At 30.9% G+C, this 18532-nt stretch overlaps 1 protein-coding gene across 1 annotated transcript in view; it reads left to right on the top strand.

The window, feature by feature from the left end:
* The window catches only part of LOC145750826 (low-density lipoprotein receptor-related protein 2-like), a 55606-nt gene that overhangs the window by 29259 nt on the left and 7815 nt on the right, over nt 1–18532 (top strand). The window contains exons 53-85 of the mRNA XM_082566901.1: nt 108–204; nt 362–511; nt 1404–1563; nt 2046–2186; nt 2629–2878; nt 3232–3358; nt 3569–3685; nt 4020–4168; nt 4493–4592; nt 4961–5148; nt 5674–5786; nt 7136–7279; nt 7905–8074; nt 8430–8642; nt 9320–9518; nt 9972–10064; nt 10399–10546; nt 10962–11101; nt 11790–11960; nt 12105–12234; nt 12843–12942; nt 13310–13439; nt 13856–13980; nt 14327–14443; nt 15012–15135; nt 15593–15714; nt 15851–15905; nt 16405–16494; nt 16758–16904; nt 17279–17370; nt 17499–17673; nt 17839–17900; nt 18339–18492. Of these exons, the coding sequence (XP_082423027.1) occupies nt 108–204; nt 362–511; nt 1404–1563; nt 2046–2186; nt 2629–2878; nt 3232–3358; nt 3569–3685; nt 4020–4168; nt 4493–4592; nt 4961–5148; nt 5674–5786; nt 7136–7279; nt 7905–8074; nt 8430–8642; nt 9320–9518; nt 9972–10064; nt 10399–10546; nt 10962–11101; nt 11790–11960; nt 12105–12234; nt 12843–12942; nt 13310–13439; nt 13856–13980; nt 14327–14443; nt 15012–15135; nt 15593–15714; nt 15851–15905; nt 16405–16494; nt 16758–16904; nt 17279–17370; nt 17499–17673; nt 17839–17900; nt 18339–18492 (4493 nt within the window). The remainder of the gene's footprint in view (nt 1–107; nt 205–361; nt 512–1403; nt 1564–2045; nt 2187–2628; nt 2879–3231; nt 3359–3568; nt 3686–4019; nt 4169–4492; nt 4593–4960; nt 5149–5673; nt 5787–7135; nt 7280–7904; nt 8075–8429; nt 8643–9319; nt 9519–9971; nt 10065–10398; nt 10547–10961; nt 11102–11789; nt 11961–12104; nt 12235–12842; nt 12943–13309; nt 13440–13855; nt 13981–14326; nt 14444–15011; nt 15136–15592; nt 15715–15850; nt 15906–16404; nt 16495–16757; nt 16905–17278; nt 17371–17498; nt 17674–17838; nt 17901–18338; nt 18493–18532) is intronic.

Here is an 18532-nt window from a genome sequence, read left to right as displayed (position 1 = left end):
TTTTATATTTTTTTTTTGAATAAGCTTAACATTTTATTAAAAAAATGTAATTTTTAATTTCTAAATATTTAATATTTACACTTCTTTTTTACTGCTTTTAACTTTAGTATGAAGGCTCGAACTCTAAAATTGGGTATTTTGATTTATCCTCACCTAACCCCACTCCTCGATATATTATTACAACCGGGTTGAGTGCTCCTGAAGGTTAGTTTGTTTATTCTTAATATGGGGACTTTTAAAATATTTTTTATCGCGATCTAAATGAAAATAACAAATATAATAACAAAAAATGTCAATTGTGACATCACTAATTTCTATTTAAAAAAAATCAACTTTTTATAAAAACATGTTTTTTTGACAGGGATTGATTTTGATTGGTTGCACAAACGAGTCTTATACACCGATGCCTCGTTAAGGATAATTGGATCAGTTTACATTGATGGAACAAACTCGACAACTTTGTTAAGTGGGTTGGAACGACCACGAGCGATTGCTGTCGATGCTTGCAGAGGTTTGTTAATTTTTTTAATTTTTATTTAGGGCAAAAACTTAAAAAAAAACAAATATTTTTAAATTTTTTTTGTAAATATCTTTATTCTCGATGTGGGAAAGTGAAATGCGCAACCTACACTTAGAGTAACATCAGTTACTCTGACCCAGTCTCGAGTTGCCTGTGGCAGTTTGAGATATTATAAAGACTATAATTGCCCAGTAATTATACTGCTAATTAAGTACTGGTTCAGCAAGAGTTCATATCGTTTATAGCGCCTTACTCAAGGGCGCTACAGCATGAAAGCAGTGGGTATTGAACCCAAGACCTCATGTGTGGTATAGCAAGTGTTTTTACCACTACACCACGCTGGCAGTGTACCGGAACCACTAGCACCTTATTAAAGCTAGGTTTTCTAGTTGTGTAGCATATTTTGGACAAATTCAAATAAGTTTACTTGAATTTTTTATCAGTTTTAGATATTGATTTAAAAATGGAACTTTAACTATTTTACTAACAAGTGTTAACATATAAGTATATCACTTTCTTTTTGCTATAATTTGTTTATTAAATTTGCGGTTTATATTTGATAACTCTTTTCGTATGAGTACTTTAAACAAGTTTTCCTAATAATTTCAAACAATTTATTCTACTTTACTTTAACTGCAAATTTTGGTATTAAAAGCAGACTAAGAAATTTTGTTCTACTGAACGGTTGCCTAAAAACATGGATTTAAACAACTTAAATTCAGGGTTTATTTTTGAAATAATTACACAAAATTAAACATTCTTGTATTTATTAACAGCAAAGACAATTTAAATTTAAGAAAATCCTACAGTTGCATTATTACTGCTACTCATTACCTTGTTTACTAATACAACCATATGCTTATACTTTTATTATATATTTAAGGATTTGTATACTGGACTGACTGGGGTACAGTAGCTAAAATACTAAGGGCAACCTTAGCTGGAAATGACAAAACAACAATTATAGGAGAAGATTTGTACTGGCCTAATGGTCTAAGCATTGACTTTGCTGAAGATACAATGTATTGGGTGGATGCTCAACCGTGAGTTTGTTATTTTAAAATTAAGTTAAGTTAGAAATCATTTGTACTTTAAGGTTCTTAGAAAAATTTTAATACCTTACTGTCCTAACAAATCGTCTTCTGTACTTTGTGTTCCTGACTATTTCTCTCTCCTACTTCTCGGTCCTCGCAAATTTTTACTTATATTTTCTGGTTTTATTTAATTTTCTGTAGAACTCCACAGTGCTTGCTAATTCTTTTCATATGTTACAGTCCCGAGTTCTTCTAAGAACCTTCTAAGAAAAGTACAAGTGTTCCTAAATTAGTGTAAAAGACATTTTAGCTTAACCTTTGAGTGATTTACATTTTTGTTTATGGTAAACAACAAAGTTGAATACAATGTTTGGTTATCTTATATTTTCAAGTAAAAAAGCACTTACCAAGACTAAAATAACACTATTTTAGGCTGAACAGCTTTAGATTTTATCCAATAAAAAAACTTAATAAATACACTTTACTTCTAGTGGTTATGAAAGAATGGAAGTTAGTAACCTAGATGGGACAAACAGAAGAAGTATAAATCCAATTTATGATCATCCTTTTGCAATAAGTGTATTGGGGGATTATATTTATTGGACTGACTGGGGAACAAATGGAGTTTACAGGTAAGATTTGAAGTTATCCAGTGCGGTTCTGTGCTGTAATTAGACACATTATATATGGTCTGGTGCAGTCCTATGCGGTATGGTGCAGTCCGGTGCCGTAATTAGTAGGACTGCATTTTCTCTTTTATTATTTGTGCTTTACCTTATGGGTTCGATCCACTGCTTCTATGCCATAGCGTCTTTAAATATGGCGATATAAACGATACAAACTCCTACTTATCAGCAGGTTAATGTTTAAGCATTTATAATCTTTAAAATCAAACTTTAAAAGGCAACTTCACTATATGTTTAGGTTTCACGACTTCACGACCTGAACATAGAGTAAGGTTAACTTTACTCTATGTTCAGGTCGTGAAGTCGACCTTACTCTATATTTAGGCCCACCATTAGGGAATAAAAGAATTTGAAAAACTTTTAACTACCGAGTTGTTTCAATTTTTAGAGCTAACAAATTTGATGGAGGATCAACAATGGTGCTCCGAAAAGATCTCCCAATCAGAGTTTACGGAGTTGTAGGTTACTCCTCCACCTCTCAGACTGAGTGCAGAGGTTATGACCCTTGTACTCGATACAACGGGGGTTGTAGCCACATCTGTACAAAGGGTCCAAATTACATACCGGAGTGCAGTTGTCCAAAGGATGAGGGAAATAAATATTATCTTGCAAATAATGGAAAGGAATGCATTGTTGATGTTAGTTTATTCTTAACTTATTATATAAGTTTGTATTTGAATTAAATTTTAGTAATTAAAATTTTTTATTAAATTATGTTTTAGGTTTTTACTTAGTGTTATTTGCAAAAGTTACTTCTTTATTAACATTCATTTATTTATTTTTTAATAATTTTAGAATATAATTAATTGCCCTACAATTAAACTGCTGATTAAGTGTTGGGTCAGAACGCTACAGCATGAGAACAGTGGGATTCGAACTCAAGATCTTATGTAGTGAAGCCAAGTGTTCTAACGAATACAACATGCTGCCGGACTGATTTAAGTACTTTTATTTTAAAAGTATTAAACTATTAATTTTTTTTATATTTTAGACTGGCCAGGAAAGATGTGCAAGTGACAAATATACTTGCCCAAATGGGAATTGTATTTATGATACTTGGGTTTGTGATGGGTATACAGACTGTGCAAACGGTGTTGAAGAATCAGCTCGTGTTTGTGGTAAATACTTTATATTAATTTTAATGTATCCACGTTTTGGTAGTGTGCGCAGTTTTGATGTGGTTGTTAGGGCAATTAACTAGGATTGCTAACCTTGTCTTGAGTTTAGTAATCTTGCCCTGGGTTTGGAGAATATGCCACAACATACTTATTTTTTTTGTGTTAACATTATTATCTTTGATTTGTTTTAATTTCTATTATTAATCTTAGCTGACAACACATGTGCTTCCAACAAACACAGATGTCCAAGTGGAAAGTGCATCCCAGTTTCTTATATTTGTGATTTCGATGATGATTGTGGCGATGGATCGGATGAATCTGGATGTCGTAAGTTTTATAAGTTTTCCTTTTTTTTTCTGATGTGAAAACATCGACTTCATGACCTAACCATATAGTAACATCAGTTACCAAAAACCAGTCTCAAATGCATTTGTCAATTTGGGAGATTAGTGATTATGATTATAAGCTGCTGGTGAAGTGTTGTCTCAGTAGGAGAGCATACAATTCATAGAGCCTTACTCAAGGGTGCTACACCATGAAAGTGGGGATCGAACCCAGGAACCTATGTCTTATTTTTTATTTTGTAGGCCTATAAATTGGACACATTTTGGTTCAAGATTTTTTACTATACTTAATTATTTTATTTTTTATATTTTTTTAGCTGTTCCAACTTGTGATCCTGACGAGTTTACATGTCTATATGGTCGATGTATATCACAAAGTTGGGTTTGTAATGGGTATGATAATTGTAGGGATGGTATAGTTTCTGATGAAAAAGATTGCCCTGACTCTACATGCAGAGATAATTACGTAAGTTTGTTTCATTTTCAATTAAATTGGTTTATTTTTTTATGGTTGCCTTTATAGCTTTATTAAAAAGAAGATATTTTCTTATTTAGTTGTAAAGTAGTTTTTTTATTTAATTTAATTAATTTTGAAAGAAAGACTTAAATCAAAACCCTTTTTTTTAAGTTTTAAATTGTAACAATAATTATTTAAATTTAATTTAAGTTCCACAAATTATTTGTTTAAGATTATCTTTCAAGTTGGTAAACTAATAAAGTTTAATTTTTTTTTTTCAAGTCACAAAATATTCACATAGTTGAACTTTCAGTTATTTTATTTTTATTATAGGTGAAATGTGAGAACACTAATGTTTGTATTTATGAAACTTGGTTATGTGATGGTGATGATGATTGTGGAGATAACTCAGATGAAGCTCCTGTGTTTTGTGGTAACTACTTATTTTTATTAATAAATTATTAAGGAACAAATAAAGGGCTAACCTTATGTAATTAGAATAACACTTGTACTTCTAATAGCTTATACAGTTAGCATTTTAATAATTGTTGTAATATGGTTGCAACTCTTAACAAATTTTTGCTAGCAATTTAAACCCATGCACCACAAACAGCAGTCAATTTATTTTGTAGTCTTATAAATTGAACATACACATATATATATATATATATAAATATATTGTTTACCATATTCCTTTATATATAGTTATTTATACGCTTTAATTTTTTTCAGATTTATTATCACATTTTAAGTATTTTGAATTAGTAAAGAACATTTAAAACTTTGTTTAAAAATTTTTAGCCAACAAGACTTGCTCAGACACACAGTTTCAATGTGACAATGGACAATGCATTCCTATTTATTGGTACTGTGACAACTATAACGACTGTGCAGATGGTAGTGATGAATCTATTTGTGATGATCCCACTTCAACTTGCCCGTCAGGAGGTTTTAAATGTGATAATGGAAGATGTATAATCTCAGATTGGGTAGGATTTTAGTGTTCTATACATTTATTAAACAGTAAACAAACAGTATTATCGAATCAACTTTTATAACTAAGAATAGGCCTTAAAAACTTGCTTTGGTCTGTTTTTGTTTATTTAAAATTAAAAAATGACAAAAATTTTTACCATTTATATTCGTACTTTGTTATATTTTGATGTGGAATCAACATACTTCACGACCTGAAAATAAACCAACATTTATTACTCCGACATAGTCATAAGTTGACTTTGGCGGTTTGGGATACTTTTTACAATTGCCCCATAATTAATCTGCAGAATTTGTTTTTTTGACTTAGCAAGAGTTTACGTTGTTTAAAGTGCTTTACTAAATCTAACCTAGGTCGTTAAATGTAAAAAGAGTGTTTCTACCACCACATTACACTGCTAATTGTTATTAATATCTGTACAAGTTAAATTTTGGTATAGTAATATGTTGCTTTAAAAGATATCTTTAACATTGTACTAATATATACATATATATTATAACAACAAACTTTTTTGGTTTAGGTTTGTGATGGTTATAATGATTGTAGTGATGGCTCAGATGAAGGTGAAAGCCAAAACTGCCAGGATAGAACTTGTGACAGTGATGAGTTTACTTGCCCTACTGGGAGTGTCAGGTAAAGCTAATCAATATACAACTCAGTCTTTTATGAAAATATGTAAACTTTAAGATGTATAGACATGGGCGTCGATCCAAAAATTTTTTTTACTAATGTTAGGGGTGCCAAAAAAAGTAACGTATTTTCTAAAAAAAAAACGTTTTAAAGTGCTCATAATTGGTTTAGCTTTTCTAAAATAGACTCTAAATAGTCTCAATCTTAATGTTCGCAACGATAGCAGACCACGTTGGTTTTTAACCAACGGAAGTACAATTATTACGTAAAATAAGGCACCAGACAATCGTTATTTGTTTCGCAATAATTCCAGTTTTACACAATCTACAACGTGGCACGCAGAAAATGCCATTTTGATTAACATTTGTTAAGTACTTGTCGACATTCCAAGTATTTACTATCGTGAAATTTTTTAGATCGCGTATATAACTATCCGTTTTTACACCAAAAATGCAAAATTTTGCAAATATTCTAGGGGTGCCACATATATTTAGCACTTGTATAATCTAAGCTTGTTATAACATTAACATTACAAGCATTTATTTTTGTTATTAGGCTGTTGTAAAAATAACACTAGAGATGGTAATGTTTCAAATAAACGTTTTTTAATATTTATTTATCCTTGATGTAGAAAGCTAAATTTTATGACTTAAACATAGAGTAACAACTGCTACCCAGACCCAGTCTCAAGTTGCCCTTGGCAGTTTGGGATTTTATAGATTATAATTGCCCGATAATTATGCTGCTGATTAGGTGCTGGTTCAGCAGGAGTTTATACCATTATAGCACCTTACTTTAGGGGGTGCTGCAGCATAAGAGTGCAGGGTACGAATTAACGTTTAAAAAATGATTCGCTAAAAATGAGTTCGCATTTTTAAAGCAGTAGTTAGGTCCAATATATAGTCTTTGTTTTTTAATAACACTTGATGCGTTGAGTGGCATTTTTAAAATGTAACGTATTGTTAAAGAATCGTTAATTATTTTTTGCACAAAAAACGAGACTTCAAGACTATGTTATGTATTTAAAAAATTCTACTAAACTAAACAAACTGCGAGAGTGAAAATTACGCATTGTGAGATCATGGAAAGTTTTTGTTGTTAAGTTCCCTATAGTAACCTACATTTACGCAGGATAATATTGATGTAATTATAAATGTGGAAAACCGGTAAAAATAAATCGAAAAAAATACACAAATATACACGAAAGTTTTAATGTCGGTTTCTAATATATTTTTTTAAAATGATTCGCTAATTTTAAAAAACGATTCGCTTTTAGCGAATAGCGTCCCGTTATTTCGTTCCCTGGAGTGTATAAGTATAAACATAACATAAACCTTCGTTCATTCTTTCAGATGCATAGATTCATATAGAGTTTGTAATGGTTGGGCAGACTGTGCAGATGCTGCTGATGAATTGCAAGATGATTGCACTCAACGAAGTTGTTCCAGTTATGAGTTCTTGTGTGATAATGGGCTCTGTATTTCAAGTTATTATGTGTAAGTTTGTTTATACATTCTACTGTAGTAATTTACTTCTGTTTTGCGTTTTTTTCTTAAACTTGTTTTTTTATAACTTAAAAGATAAGATAGTAATATTTTAGTCGAAATGCCACTTTTTAAGCCTAACTGTTTAATAAACAATACTGTTAGGTTAACATTATTTTATACATACTTATCTTTTTTTATAAATCTTTCTTCTCAATGTGAAAAGGTTGACTTTATGACCTAAACATAAAGTAACATTTGTTACTCCGACCCATTCTCGAGTTGCCTATGGGTAATTAATTACTGGCTCAGCAGTAATTGCTGCTCTTTTATGCTGTGGCCCCCTTGAGAAAATTGCTATAAACGATATGAACTCCTGCTAAGCTAGTAATTAAGCATCAGTTCATATCTTTTCTAGTGCCTTTCTCAAGGGCACTACATCATAAGAGCAGTGAGGGTCAAACCAAGGACCTCATGTAATAAAGTCGGGTGTTCTAACCACTACAGCATGCTGCCAACAGGATAAATAAAAGTTACCATAAATTTGCTACAAAGTTACTAATTTTTATTCAATTTTTTCGTACATAATTTTCCAGCCATTAAAAATAGAAATTATATATTAATAATAATTATTTAGTTGTGATCATGACAACGATTGTGGAGATTATAGTGATGAATACGGGACATGCACCTATCAGCCATGCTATGACTGGGAGTTTACTTGTGAGAATGGGATCTGTATTTACGGGTCTTATAAGTGTGATGGCAGGAATGATTGTGGGGACAATTCTGATGAAGACAACTGCGGTAAGTACTTGGGGTCTAAGGTTTGAATCTAAATTGGAGTTAAATTTATTTTATTTTTAAATATGTTCTTTTTTTGTTTAATTTTTTAACCTTATTATATGATCATGTTATAATATATTTAAAATCTTCATCTATATGATAACACTTATGATATGTTTTGAAGTTGGTTTTGTCATTTTTTTGTCTTTGTCATTGTATTATTTAATGTATATATATATTTTTTTTTATTAATGCACGAAAAAATAAAAATTAAAAGTTACACTGTTGTTTATTCACCCATGCATTTGATCAAACTATGTTTTGTTTTAAATAATGATTTTCAAATTAATAACATAAAAATATTTTATTCTTACAGAGGTTATTGAACCTTCCTGTGGTCCTGAAGAGTTTATGTGTGAGAGTACACAATGTATTGACCTTAGCGTGGTTTGTAACAGGAATCCTGATTGCCTAGATGGCAGCGATGAATTTAGATGTGGTGTAAATGAATGTGAGCAGATCTCGTCTAATCAATGTGCACAACTCTGTGTTGACACCCTGACAAGTTACTACTGTGACTGTAATAAAGGTAAGCACATATTTGGATTAATGTTTAAATTTTTTATGAGAACTTTAACGCTTAGGTTTCCAACATCACTTTGCCCCTATTTTTAATTTTAAATTGTTGATGTGCAAAGCTCGCACCAACTAATCATAATTAAGTTTATCCAGTCTTGGGTGAACTTTGCCAGTTTGGGATATCATTAATTATATTTGCTTGATAATTTAACTGCCGATTGAGTACTGCTTCAGCAGGAATTTATATCGGTCATATCACTTTACTCAAGGCACTTCAACTTTAACGCAATAGGGATGCCGGCAGCGTGTTTTAGTGGTCGAACATTTATTCATTACATAAGGTCTTGGGTACGATCTCTAGTGATCTTATGCTGTAGTGTCTTTGTTTAAAACGATATAAACTCCTGCTGAGCCAGCACCTAATCAGCAGCTCAATTATCAGGCAAATATAATCTATATAATATTCCAAACTGCTACAGGCAACTACTGACTGGGTTGGGGTAAGCGTTGTTACTTTATGTTTAGTTCACGCATTCGACCAACAAAGATATAAACAAAAAATTAGGATTTTATGTAGTAAAGCCAAGTTTTATGTTTACATAACCAGGCTCTAGTTATTATCATTAAAATAATAATATTTTATGTTATCAAATAGTAACAATACTTAATTTTTATTTTTATATACAGGCTATCGTTTGATGGAAGATGGAAAGGCCTGTGAAGATATAAATGAATGTGTTGAAACTCCTTATGTATGCTCTCAGCTATGTGATAATACTGATGGTGGGTATTATTGTAAATGTGGTAATGGTTACCTAAGAGAACCAGATGGTATCACATGCAAGCAAAGCTCTGGTATTGATCCCTATCTCATATTTACAAATGGGTAAATCTTAACTTGTGTAATATTGCTACTTAAAAATATACAACATTAAATTTTGTAAATAGCTTAACATGTAATAGAAATTTGATTTAAAAATAAAGTTAGTTTTCACGGTATTGATATCTTTTCTGAAACCAATTATAAAAGAATTTTGTTTTTTAAGATGGTTTGATAATAAACTCTTTTTTTATGTAAATTTATCTTTAATGTGGACCCAGTGTCACCCTGACCCAGTGTCAGTTGCCTTTGGCAGTTCGGGTGATATAAATTATTATTGCTTGATAGTTAAGCTTTTAATTAAATGCTGGCTCAGCTAGAGTTTATACCAGAACAGTGGGAATCAAACCCAGGACGTTATGTAGTAAGTGTTCTGACTACTACATTATGCTGCCGTAGCTGTTTCGAAAACCTTTTTAATTTTGTTATATTAACTTCCTTAATTTGTTTAACTTTAAGTTACTACATTCGTAAAATATCCACAACTGGAAGTAATTACGATGTTGTTCTTGATGGATTAGAAGATGCTGGGGCTATGGATTATCATTACAGGTTAATTGTATTTAAAACACACTTTAACTTAATAAGAAACATTTTTAAGCAACTACCTTGAACATTTTAATATTTCTTTTAACTTTTCATTATCTTGAAAACAGATTACCAGTTCATTATTGATCTCATGTTAAACTTTATGATATATCCTTGTCAGTTTATTGAATTGTTGGGTTGTTGACATCATTTAATACAGATTTAACTTTAAAAATATTATAATAGATTAAAAATTCCAATTAATCTATATTTTTAAAAATTTTGTGTTTTTTTTTATATGAAAAATTTTAGATTATTTGAATTACTTTCTTATATAACATGATGTTAAAATATTTAGACAACAAAGATTGTATTATTCGGACGATGCCAGAGATGTGATTGAAAGTGTTAAATTTGATGGAACGGACAAAAAATTGATTATACAAAGAAGTCTACCTAATGTTATAAACATTGCTGTGGATTGGATAGCCGATAAAATTTATTACGTAAGATTAAATAAATTAGACGTATATACACAATATAGGCACTTTGTTGCTAAATTTCTGTTTATCTAAAACTATTTAAAGGTTTACTAGTATAGTTAATTATTTGATTAAAATCAAGTGATTTTAACAAACAATAGTAAATCTCGTAGAAAAAGGACAAATCTTTTTTTGGTTTTTCAAAGTGTAACATTTGTTACCTTGACCCAGTCTCAAGTTGAAATTTGCTGTTTTGGATAATATTTTTATAGTTGTTTAATTATTAATATTTACAATTAATAGTGCTTACCCACAGCTGCTACAGCATTCAAGCAGTAGAGATTGGACTAAAGACCTAATGTGTGTTCTAATTACTACACCATGCAGTCAGAAATATAATTAAATTATACAAAACTAACAAACCTTTTTTATGTTTTAGTCTGATTATACCTTGAATGCTATCTATGTTTCTGAACTAAATGGTTCTAGCCTAGCAACATTACTTAAGGGTTGTTTGTATGAAAACAATACTTACTGTTTTTCCGGTGCTAATGAAATTGTTGTACACCCAAAAAGAGGGTATTTAAACCTTGTCTATTTCTATTATTAATATTATTTTTTTATATTTATTTGTCCTCGATGCAGAAGGTCAACTTTGTGACCTTAACATAAGGCAACATTAGTTCTCCAACCCAGTCTTCAGTTGCCTTTGGCAGTTTGGGAATTATAACTGCTTGCCAATTATAAACTTCGAATTATGTATTGGTTCAGCAGTAGTTTATATTCTCTAAAGCGCCTTACTCACTGGGGCTACAGCGTAGGAGCAGTGGGGATTGAACCAATGACCTCAAGTAGTGAAAACAAGTGTTGCAATCAGTAATATACTAAATAAAGACTTAAGGCCTGTTGCGGTCTGTTAATTTGATACATTATGCATGATAGATTATTAAATACATAAAAAAATTATCATTGATTAGATAAAATGGTGGTAAAAAAAACTATCCATATAAATATTGGGGCCCAGTGGACTTGCATATATTTTATATATATATATATATGTTTATTTTATAGACTTATGAAATAAATAAAACTGTCAAGTATTAGTTGCAAGTTGCGACCATAGGTTAATTGTAGCGCAATCTATTAAATAGTTACACCAAAAGTACACTAATAAATTTATCTTAAAACTTCATATAAGTTACAAAAATTGGTTTAAAAATAAGGCATTTTTTTTCTGTAATTGTAAATTCTAAAACAATATTTTCAGATACATATTCTGGGCTCATCCTGGCAATAACCCCTATATTGGACGCGCTGGCTTAAATGGAGGCAATCCTACTACTATTGTCACAAGGGGCGTGGCCTATCCAAGAGCAATGGCCATTGACCAAGTCACAGAGAGAATATATTGGGCTGATACACATTACCGAGCCATCGAGTATGTGAAGTTGTAATAATATTTTTTAATGTTAGTTTATTCTTGATGTGGGAATGTCAACTTTATGGCCCAAACATAGAATAACATCAGTTACTCTGATCCAGTTTTGAGTTGACTTTAGCAATTTAATTCTCATTATTTTAGGTTTTGTGATGTTAATGGAAATGGTCGATATAAAGTTGATTTAGATGACATCTCTTTGTACCCAGTAACAATGGCATTTTTTGAATCTTATATGTATTGGGCCGACTTTGGGTCACAAGCCATGTACAAGGTAAACTTATTTTATATAAGTCTTAGGATTTTTGATTTTTAATTTTTCTGTTGTATGATAGTGTTTTTTAAATGCTGCCGGCAGCGTGGTGTAGTGGTAAGAACACTTGTTACACCACACATGAGGTCGTGCGTTCAATCGCCACTGATCTCCTGCTGTAGCGCCCTTGAGTAAGGCACTATAAACGAACAAACTCCTGCTGAGCCAGCACTTAATCAGCAGCACAATTATAATCTATAATATCTTAAACTGCCACAGGCAACTCAAGACTGGGTTGGAGTAACTGTTGTTACTCTATGTTTAAGTCGCGCATTTGACTTTTACACTTTCACACATCAAGGATAAAGATATATATTAAAAAAAAAATCAGTGATAGAAAGTTTCTGTAAGAATTTAGCTATCAGAGGTGTTGTATATGGTAAACAATTTTTGTAAGGTTTTATATATGGTAAACCAATATTATAATACACTAGTCAAAAGCCTTTCCTAAAGTCAGGATTTGATTGTTGTAATATGATCACAACTTTTAATATTGCTTGTGGCAGTTTTACTTTACTTCTAAATTGGACTCCATGATTTATAAATGTAATATTTTGTATTTATTACAGGCTCATGCTTTAGATGGAACTGGATTCCGAGAGCTTGTCAACTCTTCACATCCAATTACTGATGTGAAACTTATACATCCATACAAACAGGATCAAACTTGTAAGTTAACTATGTTTTAAATGCCTTAATTTTGTTTTCAAGTTTATAAAAAAAAAACTGAATTTCTTTAAATTTATATATATATTATTGTAATCAATTTTTTTTTGTCAAATATATTTCTTAATTTAAAATATACCAAATTTTTTTTTAATTATTCAACTGATTGAAATTTTAGAGAATATTTGTGTTTATTTAGTAAATTACACATATTTTTTTATTTAATGTATTTAAAATAAACATAAATTTAAAAAAAATACACATCAAAATTTGTAACTAATATTTTTTTTATTCTACCGTATTTTGACATAGTTATTTTATTTCATAACTTAATTTAATTTATGTTTTATTTTCGATTTTATCTTCACAGTATTTAACCCATGTGCCATAAACAATGGTGGTTGTTCACATCTTTGTGTTCTTGTTGAGGGAGGTCAACATCGTGATTGTCTATGTCCAGATGGCTTTATTGGAATTCATCATGGTTTAACTAACATTTTGTAAGTTTAAAGATGTTCAATTTCTATGTGGGCTTGGCATAACTAATAATCTGTTTATTCATTTTGTTAGCATTGGCTGTATTGGCTTTATTTCTAATAATAAATTTATTATTCATGTAAGCTTAAAAACTAAGCAATATAATTCATCGTAGCATAGTTTACCGGCTGCTTAATGTTTTAACTGTTAAGCAGGGTCCTATATATGACACAAACTCATGCTAGACTAAAAAACTATTCCAATCTGCCAAAGTCAACTTAAGACTAGGTCAGGGTACCGAATTTTACTTTATGCTTAGGTTATAAAGTCAACTTATCCACATCAAAATTAAATCGATAAAAAAAGGCATAATTTAACCCCCAAATAAAACAATTTAATTTTAAAAAATGTAACTTGATATTGAACTTTATGTTGTTAGTTGTGTCCCAGCTTGCACATCAGCCCAATATAGATGTGATACCACTGAGAAGTGCATTCCAATATACTGGCAGTGTGATGGGGTTGAAGATTGCCCTGATGGAAGCGACGAACCTGACACATGTCGTAAGTTATTAATATTATTTAAAAACACTGTTTTTTTGCTAATAATATTTGGAAACATTGAAAACGCTACTTTTTTGCTATTATTATTTGGAAACACTATTTTATTGCTATAATTATTTGGAAACACTACTTTATTGTCGTAAATATTTGAAAACACTATTTTATTGCTAAAATTATTTGGAAACACTACTTTATTATTGCAATTGTTTGACAACACTACTTTTTTTTATTAAAATTTAGATGAAATAATTATTTTTGCAGATTTCTTTTACATGTACACATTTAATTAAAAGTTTTTTTTATATTTTGAAAACCTTATTTAACTTTTTCTCTTACTAAATCTTAGCTCCAAGATTCTGCGATCCTGGTTACTTCCAATGCCTGAACCACGAATGCATTCTGCCAGAATATATGTGTGATTTCGAGGAGGATTGTTCTGACGGATCTGATGAAAGAATTTGTGGTGAGTTGTGGTTACTTACTCAAATATTGAGGGGTATTTCCCTTAATTTGGGTCAAGTCTAATTAACAAGTTATAAGATATATTATTTTTTTATACATTTATATTAAGTTACAACCCTATTTTTTTTATATATAAATGCTTTTTTTATTTTTATTGATTTCTGACTAAAACTTGCAGTAAATATTTATTGTAATTCTCTGTCAAGCCCAAATATTATGAATTAACTAACAAGCATAAATAATACTTAAATAATGAAATATACCGGCAGTAGTCAAAACACTTGTGTAGTAGTCAGAAAACCTCTACGCTACATAAGGTCCTGGGTACGATCCCCACTGCTCTCATTTTGTAGTGCCTTTAGGTAATGCATTCATTATAAACGGTATAAACGGTTCCAAACTGCCAAAAGCAACTTAAGTTTTAGTAACTGATGTTACATTATGGTTAGGTCCGTAAGTCGACTTTAACACATCAAGGATAAAGACGTATGTAAAATATATGTTGGCCTATGGTTACTTAAGTATTTAAAATTATTTGATAATTTAATTTATATATAACCATTATGTAGATGATTATGCCTGTCTTGAGAACCAGTTTAAATGCACTAACACGAAATGTTTAAACAACGCCAAGCTTTGTGATGGAATAGATGACTGTGGGGATAATTCAGATGAAGATACTGATTATTGCAAGTGAGTTTAGTTTGTTTTTTCAACATTTAAGTTTTTATTTTGGAAGCTAACAAAATATGTAGCACTGTTGTTAATATCTGCTCTAATAAATATTATAGCATACTTAACCAAACCAAAGATTCTTTAAAGTTGATTTTACCTTTTTATGTCATATGGTAAATTGTTTTGGGGTCTTGGCTTTGATTTCTACTGCTCTCATGCCGTAGCGCCCTAAGTAAGGTACTATAAACGGTATGAACTTCTGCTGACACAACATTCGATTAACAGCAATCAAAAAAGTAATATCCCAATCTGCTAAAGGCAACCCGGGACTGGGTCAGGGTAACGAAATGTTACTCTATATCAAGAGTCAACTTGTTAACTTTGAAAATAAACAAATATGAAAAAAGTTGAAATATGGTTTATCAACAAGTTTTACAATTTTATGCTTAAGTTAAATTCCTTTTATAATATTTAGTGCTCGGACCTGTTCTGGCCAAGACTTTAAATGCGACAATGGAAAGTGTATTTCAGCCATGTATTGGTGCGACTTTGAGGATGATTGTGGAGATGGAAGCGACGAAGATGTAACAGTTTGTGGTTAGTATACTATCTCTGTGTTAATCTTTAACTTTGTTTTTTTTTCATTATTGTCTTTGTGAGTGTTAGAATATTTTAAAGTTAAATTTATTACTTTTAATGTTAGTTTTTATTTAACTTAAACTTTTAATATTAGCGGGAGAAGAACATAGATGTTTGGAACATGAAATTTCGTGTGCAACTAATTACAGGTAAGTTATAAAAGTTTAGAATTTGGTGCTTGGAAATATGAGATAATATGGATCAATGTTATCTTAGTTTAGTTTTAACTGTTACGTTTTTTATAGTTATTCAATATATTGGTATTGACAATTAAAATTTTAAGCAGATATTTCTGTGTATATTTACAGATGTGCACTAATTTTTTTTAATATTTGTTCTTAATGTGAAAAGGTCAGCTTCACGATCTAGACATAATATAACATTTGTTACCCGACCCAGTCTTAAGTTGCCTCTGGCAGTTTAGTATATTATAGATTAAAATTGTTCGATAATTAAGCTGCTGATTAGGTACTGGCTCAGCAGTAGTTTATATTGTTTATAGCACCCTACCCAAGGATTCTGCAGCTTAGCATAGTGAGGATTGAACTTAAAACCTCATTTAGTAAAGCCAAGTGTTCTGACCACAACACCATGCCACTTTCAACTTTCCTTGTTTTTAAATAATAATTAATTGAAATCTCTTAACAGATGTATAAGATCTGAGTTAGTATGTAATGGTGAAAATGATTGTATAGACAACAGTGATGAACAGAATTGTCAAGCTCGTACTTGCAATGCGTAAGTTTATTATATTTATGTTATTTTGATTTCGGTAAAATTTAGTAAAAATATTCCACTCAAAAAAAAGTGTCAAGTTTTTATCTGTAGACATATGACAAAAAAAATTTTAAAATTTTAGTGTTTTAAAAAAAATTCTACAAATTTAAGTTAAACTTTCCTTATCTTGCTAGTAAATAAAAGATGTAAAAAAAACTTAAAAGTTTAAATGGTTTTAATCAAATAATAATAAATTTAATCATTTGTGAAAATAAAATTTTTAGACTGTCCGAGTTCAGATGTGGAAATGGAGTTTGTGTGCCCCTTCACTCACGTTGTGATGGAAATAGAGATTGTGATGATGGCTCAGATGAGAGTGGTTGTGCTCCGAGGGATTGTACAGAGTCTGAGTTCCAGTGTGCAAACTTAAAGTAAGTTACAAAAACATTGGTAGATAACTTAGAGGTTATTAGTTTTCAAAAATTGTTAATTTTATTTTCTATATTTAACCTCAATGTGGAAAGGTCGACTTTGTGGGCTAAACATCAGTTACCACGGTCTAGCTTTAACGTAATGTTGGCAGCTAAGGATATTATTGTTATACTGACATGATAACAAACTTTAATAGTTATTTTTTGGCATGGCAAGAGCTTTTACCATATAGGGCACTATGCCTTAAAAGCAGTTGAGATTGTCCCTGAGACATCATGTACTAAAAACCAAGTGTTATAATCACTACACCATGCTGCTGGTATCTATAATTTTAATTGCAGAAAACTTTAATTATATGACGAACTGTTTTTAGTTGCATCAGAGGCTCCTGGGTTTGTGATCAGAATGACGATTGTGGAGATAATTCCGATGAGATTGGTTGTCCTGCTCTTACTTGTCAGCCTGGTGAGGACAAACTATTTATATTTATATATAAAAGTGCCTACTTTGTAAAGTGTTTGCTCTTAATTGCTGAACACTGAACAACTACCATCCGTTGTTGTTAAATAATAAATAAAGTTTATCCTCGGCAGGTTACTTTGAATGCTCAAGTGGCCACTGTATCTCTAGCTCCCTTCAGTGTGATGGAGCCCGAGATTGCAACGATGCAAGCGACGAACTCTACTGCACTCCAAAGTTTCCCGACGATAAGTTTTGTCCACCAGATGTCGTGTTTGAGTGTGATAACCATGTATGCGTCAACAACAAGTAAATTGATTAAAATTTTAGGTTTCTCGTTTAATTCTTGATAAAGTTATTTTATTAGTTGTTTTTTTGTAGTTATTTCAATTATGTAGCTTTATTTTTTTTTTAATAAACAAGCAATATTTAAAATCTTAAAATTGTTTAATTAAAAAAAATTTTTTTTTTAAGTTTCCGCTGCGATGGAATTGACGATTGTGGGGATAGAACCGATGAATTACCCAGCGTCTGTGGTAAGTACTTTTACCTATTCCATACAGAAAACACTTTTATTAGAATAATGAAGTTTAAAGGAAGTTATTCTGTTTATACAATTAAACAAAGTTATATTAATTATTTTATATATATCTTTATTCTTGATGTGGAAGGTTGAATTAACGACCTAAACATGGAGTCCCATCAGTTACCATGACCCAGTCTTGAGTTGCCTTTGGCAGTTTAGGTCATTATAAAATATAATTTCCCACTGATTATGCTACTTATTAAGTGCTGGCTCAGCAGTAGTTTATACTGTTTATAGCCCCTTAATCAAGGGCACCACAGCATGAAAGCAGTAGGGATCGAACCCACGACCCCATGTAGTGTAGCAAGTGTTCTGACTACGACAGCATGCAGCCGTCTGATAAGGTTTATAAAAAAGTATTTTTAAATAACAATTAAACCCATTTCAGATGAAATTGAATGTGATGAACCGAAATTCCGGTGTGAACGGACAAAGATTTGTATTTTTGGAAGCAGGGTTTGTGACGGAGTGGATGATTGTGGTGACGGAAGCGATGAAGATATCTCAAGATGTCATGCACCAACTGAGCCCCCATCTTGTGTGTAAGTTAAAAAGTTCACATTTTTTATTAAAAAAAATTGT

This window comes from Corella eumyota, chromosome 4 (assembly GCF_963082875.1).
Source record: "Corella eumyota chromosome 4, kaCorEumy4.1, whole genome shotgun sequence".
Taxonomy (NCBI): Eukaryota; Metazoa; Chordata; class Ascidiacea; order Phlebobranchia; family Corellidae; genus Corella; species Corella eumyota.
This window is presented reverse-complemented; position numbering and strand designations above follow the sequence as displayed.